The 8,180-nt window shown below is 34.4% G+C and overlaps 1 protein-coding gene across 1 annotated transcript; it reads right to left on the reverse strand.

Annotated features, from left to right (window-relative positions):
- Window positions 1-619: 619 nt before the first annotated feature.
- On the reverse strand, window positions 620-1,558 carry LOC146401727 (olfactory receptor 4F6-like). The gene has a single exon (XM_084970426.1). The coding sequence runs from the start codon at window positions 1,556-1,558 to the stop codon at window positions 620-622; it is 939 nt and encodes a 312-aa protein (XP_084826552.1).
- Between the last annotated feature and the right edge of the window lie 6,622 nt (window positions 1,559-8,180).

The following is an 8,180-nucleotide window of genomic DNA, read 5'->3' on the forward strand; positions in this document are numbered from 1 at the left end:
GCCAGGGTGAAAGTAGTAGCCACAGGCCAAACACATGAAACATACTAGAAACATGAGGCTTTCATTATGTTTTCCCTCCCACCATCTGTCAATCTCCTCTTATTATAATACATGATCCATCCTCTGTCAACTCCATTTGTTACACTTGTTTTTTTTGTCTCCAGGCTTTAAATCCTCTCTCACAAATTTTTTAAATTTCAAAAAATTATAAATTTAATAAATCATATCTGGGATTTAAATCAAAGGAAAGTTAAATATTTCATAGTTCCCTCAAAAGTTTGAGTATATTATTTCTAAGTTAATTGAATTAATCAAATTCAGTTAGTTAATTGAATCCAGGCAGTTGTGTCTAAAGCCATAATTTCAGAAGATGCCAAGTATATAATATCTAGGCTTTTTCAAAAACATCCCCCAAACATTTCCTGAGACTTTAATTCAACTGTCAAACAACTTGCCAACAAGAAGGTATTTGGATGATTCAATGTAACCTCATAATCAATGACCTAGTCTGAATAAAATAAAACAGTGACTTCAGGAAAAAAAGCCCCAAATTTTGTGTAATTATATCAGAAATTTGTATTAACATTTTCTTAAAGTAACTTGTGCTGTCAGGAGTTATTTAGGAGATCTTCTGCCAGCTCAGGAGCTGACTACGCAGTCTCCTCACTGCCATCTTCATGTCCTTGTTTCTCAATGTGTAAATGGCAGGATTCAGGAGGGGCGTAATCATAAAGTCCAAAATGGCAAGGAACTTGTCCACCGGCACCGTGGGAAATGGCCACATGTAAACAAAGATGCATGGCCCAAAGAACAAAATCACCACACTGATGTGAGCCGACAGAGTAGAGAGAGCCTTGCACAAACTGCCTGAGGAGCGTTTCCATACCGTCACCAGGATGAAAACATAGGAGACATTCAGTAAGAAGAAGGTGCCCATAGTAATGAACCCACTGTTGGCGGTAACCATGAATTCCATTCTGTAGGTGTCTATGCAGGCAAGTTTGATAAACCGAGGAAGATCACAGTAAAAGCTATTTATTTCATTAGGACCACAAAACGGCAGATGGACCACAAAAGCTAACTGGACCACTGCGTGAAGGAGGCCAATAGCCCAAGTGCCACACAGAAGCAAAAGGCACATCCGGGGGCTCATGATGGTCAGGTAATGCAGGGGCTTACATATGGCCACATATCGGTCTAGGGCCATGGCTGTAAGCAGCACCATCTCAGATCCACCCAGGATGTGAAGGAGAAATATCTGGAAGACACACCCCTGAAAGGATATGGTTTTGCGCCCAGAGCACAGATCAGAAAGCGTCTTAGGAACTGTTAAGGTAGAAAAACACAAATCAATAAAGGAGAGGTTGGCTAAAAGGAAGTACATGGGGGAATGTAGATGAGGGTCAAAGATCACTGCAAACACAACAAGGAGGTTCCCTAGAACAATTGTTCCATAACACACTGTAGAGAAGGCAAGGAGGAAATCCTGTACTGGCCTGGAGGGAGAAAGTCCCAGGAACACAAATTCAGACACTGAAGAGTAATTTGCTTTATGCATTGACTTTGTGTTACCTGAAAGGAACAAATAAAAATAATTATAAAAGAAAGTACCAAAACTACTGATAGAAGTAGACTTCATTACATTTCAAATTCTTATGGTAAAGAAAAGTCTTCACCCTGTTCACAGAGTTCTCTGCAAAAGTCTTACAACTGTTTATTAATTTACACACACTCATTGAACAGTTCACATGAAGACTTCCCATGTTTTTGACATTGTACTTCATTCTGGTATTAAGATGCATAGCCTGTCATAATGCAGATTATAGACTAGTCATGAAGCTACGCATTAAATAACTAATCACATAACTAGATGATTACAATGGTGGTAATATATTTGAAGAAAAGAACAAACTGTTAGGGGAAATAAAAGCGCTCACAGCAGTGCCATCTTCTCTAGAAGAAGACCTTTGTGCTAAGATCTAAATGAGGAATAAAGTGAGGAAGAATAGGAAGAGTGATCTACATATATAGAAGGCATGGGAAATACTGTGAAGCATGAAGAAACAGAACGGTTTGTAATTAATCAAAGAAAACCAGGAAGGGATTCATCAGGTAAAATTCTATGGCATGAAAAGAATTTAGTTCATATTTTAGAAATGATAGAAAGTGAGGCAGAAAAATGACATATTATATTTGTGCTTAAAAAGTTTATAGTAGCTTCAAAGTGAAGAATGTAATAGATGAATTTGGGGGGGAGACAAATTAGGAGTGTATCAAAAGATCATATCAAATCAGTATAGAAAAGAATAAATTTGTCAGTAAATGGTGTTGACACAGCTTACCAAAGTTGGCAAAAATAAACTGAATTCCTTACCTTAAGACAGTAACTAAAATGAGTTTTTATTGGTTATTTAAATAAAAATAAAAGAAATAGAAACATACAAGAAACAGAGGCTTATTTTTAGATAATCCTTTATGTGAAAAAATACCCTTCTAAGCATATTCCCACATGTGCAAATCACGCAGGAAAAAAATGACACTTTCAGATTCAAAAATCTAAATCTTCCATATCAATTTTTTTTTTTGTCTTTTTGCCATTTCTTGAGCCTATCACACAGCATATGGAGGTTCCCAGGCTAATAGGAGCTGTAGCTGCTGGTCTACGCCAGAGCCACAGCAACGTGGGATCCAAGCCATGTCTGCGACCTATACCACAGCTCAGGGCAACGCCAGATCCTTAACCCATTGAGCAAGGCCAGGGATCAAACCTGCAACCTCATGGTTCCTAGTCGGTTTTGCTAACCACTGAGCCATGACGGGAACTCCCCCTTCCATATCAAATTTTTAATGTGAGAAAATAGTCATCAAAGATAATAGTAAATCAAATTTAATATGAACAAACACAAAAAGATTGTAGCCAAATATGAAATCCATGTAGTCAATATATGAAAACTAGTCAAATTCATTAGTGATTAAGGAACTGTAAATAAAAAATGGGGAGATATTGTTACATTTGTAGAAAACTATCAAAGTTAAAAAAATGAGTAACTTAGTGAGGCTGTGCGGAAACACGTTTTCTCATATTCTGTAACTCAGAGTACACATTTTTACACCTTCTCCAGAACACCAATTTCAAAATATATGTCAAATATTTTTAAATTACCCTATACCTAAGACCCTCATTACAAGAAAAAAAATTAAGGTGATAACAACAGATGAGCTAAAACACTTAGCTATTACAGTGGTAAATGTTATGTAATTATTTATGAAAAACTGAAAATTGGAAATAACCTAAATCCAAACAATAAGGAATTAAATTACAACAGTTCATCCAACTTGGAAATGTGCTCAACCTCGTTTGTAGTAAAAATCATAAAACATGTTTACAATGAACCTTTAATTTAAAAAAGCAGCTTACAAAAGAAAATGTATCAAAATCAAAATTTTAAAAACTTAAGCCTAGAAAAGTGAAATAAAGATAAGCAACATATTGCTGAGTGTGTGTGTGTATAAATATATATAAATTATCAGTTGGAATCATATGAAATTGGTATTTCGTTAGATTAAAAAAAATCAAATAACTGGAGTTCCCTGGTGGTGTCATGGGTTAAGGATCCAGTGTTGTCACTGCCCTGGCTCAGGTTGCAGCTCTGGCACAGATTCAAACCCTGGCCCTGGAACTTCTGCATGTCACAAGCATGGCCAAAAAAAGAAAAAAAAAAAGTCAAATATCAATTTTAAATGGTTCTAACTAATAAATTAATTATATTTTTCCCCTTTATTAGATTTTCTAAACTACTTTTCCTTTTCACAAACAAACATTACCAATGCTTATTCTGCACCTGAATTAAGCAGCTTGGGTTCTCCAAACTACCACCGTCAAGCTTTCCTACAGGCCTTCACCACCAACAATCATTCTTTCTCATGACTTCATGTCCCTCTTTGCCACTCTATATCATACTCAGGGTCCAGTTTGGGCACAACCCTGTGGCACATAAGAAAGTGGGAGAACCATGGAAGCACTACAGCCAAGAATAGATGAGGGCAACTAGACCAGGCAGGAATGGGCACTGTGAGGGTTATGGAGACAGAGCAAAGATTACAGGCAAAACAAAACATTATGGGTGATGCTAGGAGGCCCTGATAAAAGAGCACTGAATAGAGAGTTTTATAGATTATAACTGGGGAAATTAGAGCAGAACTGAATCAGAGAAAATGGGACAATCACTGAGGTGAATGACAATGGATATAACGTACAAGGCACTGCCAGCTGTTTTTATAGCTTGATCATGAGTGCGTGGATTTTTAAAGATACATATGGTGAAATGCAGAGTGTATATTCAGTATGATCGCAGTATAGATGATGAGGAAAGAACTGTCTTAAAAGACTCAGAGACTCAAGACTCCATAAAGGGGAGTTTCAATTAAAAATAAAAATACACAACAAAGTAAATTATGATAGAAAAACTACAAATGACAATTAAACTCATTCAAAGATAAGCTAACCAATCATTAAGGAAATGCAATTTTTAAAAATAGCTTTGTTTTGTTTTTCTAACATTAACAAAGACAAAAAAAAATCTATATATATATATATATATATATATATATATATATATATATCAGTCCCAGTGTATTCAAAGGGGTCCTTACAATAAGAATTCTTATACATGGTTGAAGATAGCCAGAACTAGTAATATTTATTAGGATTTAAGATGTCCAAATCAAGATAATAACAGAGTTTCCTGAGGCCCCTAACCTTGAACTGAAGGTTAAATTTATGGAGGATGTATTATAACCAAAGAAAATGCCATAGCTCTACTTCCACACACACAAATATACATATATATCCATATATTCAAAAGCAATAGCAATGAATTGTAAACAACCAAAATATACATTAATAGAGAATTTAAAATCAAATTATAATTCATCAATATAATGAAATACTACATAGCTATTAAATACAATAACATAGTCCTATATAACAGAGGCCTAAAGTGAAAAATTTTGAAGAATAAAATCCATAATATGATTCTGTGTGTATGTACATAAAAACATCTTAAAGAACAAATGTCTAGCTTTAATAATTACTAATACAGTAAAATGTGAATGAATATATGTGACTTTAAATTCCTAAAATCATTACTTATGCATTTTAGATACTTTTTACAAGGGAATTAACATTTGTTAATAAAAATCATAAATTACCCAAAACACAAAAATAAAAATTCAAGATGTTAAGCCTGTTAAATAAAGAAACATAGCACAAATAATGAAAAAAAAATGAAGCTTTCCTACTAGGTAATCATTTCATCACAAATCAAAATGATCAGTACAACAAAAATTCTCAGCAAGGGGCCCATTCGATGTCCAACCTTTAGCATTTTTATGTTTTAAACATCATCTTTTTCTGGAGGTGTGTGTGCGTGTTAGAGAGAGAGAGAGAACTGACATATTTCTTGACTGATTAAGAATAGAAATGACTTTTTATTAAAAGAGGAAAAACAGGAGAAAAAATAAATAGGTAAGCTATTGAGAGAGTAAAAGAAAAAGAAAGAAGGCAGTTTCTATGACGGTCACCTGATTGTTTACAGTTCTGCCTAAACTCCTTCAGTAATTTTTACTTCTTCACAAAATTTCAGATTCCTTCATATAAGCGATCTGTATCCTCTGTCTATCCCCAGCTTCACACCTTGATTCTTCCTTACCCCTGCAAAGTACACACTGATTTTCTTGAACTACTCGGATAATCCTGTTTTTATTTGTTCATGCTAGTTTGCTTTGTTGTTTGTTATGACTACAGTGACATATGCACTTTTATGCTCTGACTGCCTCTCAGCTGTAAGTACAATTCATGCAATACTTCTTTCTTCCAGCTGCAATTGACCCTATTCCTTTATGCTGTCATATTATGTTATGCAAGTACAATGTTTAGGACACTACTTCGTAATTGACATTTGACTATCTTGTACATCACTCACCACATCTATGAGTTCCCAAAGGACAGACAGTATCCTATTAACAAATTCTGGCCTGTACTAAGTGTTCAATAAATATTTATGAGTGTATGGATAGAGGGATAAGTGGAGGTATGATCTGATGATAATATTTTCTTGGTTTGTAATATTTTGCTTTATAGTTTTGATCCTGCTCATAGAAGAATTTTGATTTTACTAATCCCCAAATTGTCTTAAGCATCTTTCAGGGTAAATTAATCCCTCACAATTTACCCATCACTTTATCCTAAGCCAAGAAACTAAATCCAAGTTTGAGGAAGGTTCATTCAAAGAAATAGTATAAATCCAAGATGACTTTTGAAGTATACATGTGTATCTTATTTAAATTAATTTTAATAAAAAATAATTGATAGGGGGGAGTACTGCTAAAATTATTTCCCACAGAATAACATGCAGCAGCAAGTCAGAAAAGAGAGGGACCTAACAAGTGAGCAGCCCTGTTGGAACCTGTTGTGCTAAGGAGGCTGCCCTCAGGGTCTACTGCCTAAATCCACATCATTGAGAGGTTGGGATACACCGACAGTGGGGCTGAGTCCTGAACACTGGTGTTGAGTTGACACTCCCTCTATGCACCTCATTTTCCAGGTGAGTTCTACTTTCTTATTTATTAGCTAAACATTTGTCTGACTAAATATTTATGTCCTATTTTTTTTTTCTTAAGAAGTACACTACATTATGCTGCAGCTACCTCTACAACAACCTTAATTCCTATCTATCCATTCATCTCTGAAACATATCAATTCAGGGAATTTTTAGACCTCATATCCTAAAGCACTTCTCACTGCAGCTTAGAGCCACACTGCTTGCTTCTAATGAATCATTTTATTCTTATTAAATGAAGCGGGGGCTAGAAATGACTGCAGCAGAAGTTGTGAGTATTGCTGGCAATGTACAAGCAATGACCTGGTAATATTACTCAGTCACCATCAGCACACTAAGTACTTTTCTTCATCTCTTAAAACCATCTCTGACCTGAACTATGGAATTATCTTCCACTTCCTTCTACGAATACTCATACTTATCTCAATGCACACTTCTCATGCAAATGTATAGTGTTAGCTATTGCTATATATGAAAATTGTGTCTTCCTCAATAAAAAATGAAATGATCAAAAATAAATAGAAAATTGTCACTATCCAGCTGTTTTACACTATTCATCACTCTTTTTTTCTATTTATCTTGAGTAGTTCAAAATAATCAAATTATTTATAAAGGTATACCCAGCCTTTTGTCTTTAATTCCTTGAATGAGTCTTCCCCTGATATTATTACTCCTTTATCTTTTTAATACAGGTTAGAAATAATTTAAACAAATATGATATCTTCCTACTCTCCCCTCACCACAAAATTTCTAAAAGTAATTTTTGCCATGTTTATATTAACTGACAGACATGGTATCTGATCGATTGAAACAGTCTCATTGAAAATCATTTTTTATTTTGGTTGATTTACTTATTTATCCAAAAATTTGAAGTCATTATAGATTATATACCTAGTGGTTTTTATCTGATGACTTTATTTGCATATTTGTAGAAGCCTTTGTAAAGAGATGTCTTCTAAAAACAATCTCTATAACTAAAAAGTCTATGATCTACTCATAATATCCAAATATATTGCTCATGCCCTTGAGGAAATGTTACAAGTGTGTAATAAACAAACATTTATCAACATCTTTAATGTCTGTCCGATGCAAAAAAAAATCAAACTCTGAAAGTTCTGTAACAAATTTGCATGTTGAATTTATGTTTTTGATCAGAGGAATCAAAGTTTCTGTTTCCTTCTTCAATTAATTCTGTGAGGATAAGAAAGAATAAAATACAATATTACAAAGAGATACAGTGTATCCTGGCAATGAGGAAGCAGAATCACTGAAAGTATCTCTCATTTCTGTTTCCTCTTCATTCTCCTACTGACTCCAATCTCACTGGCCCTGACTTGTGTCCAACAAGATTCTTTGACCAACCAGAGAAATTTTGATGCTTTCTACAAACCAACCTTTCTGTAAAAGTATATTGTCTAATAATTTTGAATCTAGTGATTTGTGAACTTCTAATGAATTTCTCTATGCCTGAATAAATAATGAAGCTTCTAAGGTACTGAAGTATATAATTAACTGAACTAAAATATATTTCTATCAAGTGAGACATGTCCACAACACATT

Source organism: Sus scrofa, chromosome 7 (genome assembly GCF_054392235.1).
Source record: "Sus scrofa isolate SSC_HxYL_T2T_F1_AM1 chromosome 7, Sscrofa_HxYL_maternal_Yorkshire_Landrace_v2.0, whole genome shotgun sequence".
NCBI lineage: Eukaryota > Metazoa > Chordata > Mammalia > Artiodactyla > Suidae > Sus > Sus scrofa.

Bases quoted from the DNA above. Each gene is read 5' to 3' on its own strand.
- LOC146401727 (XM_084970426.1), bottom strand. From the start codon at position 1,558: ATGCATAAAGCAAATTACTCTTCAGTGTCTGAATTTGTGTTCCTGGGA.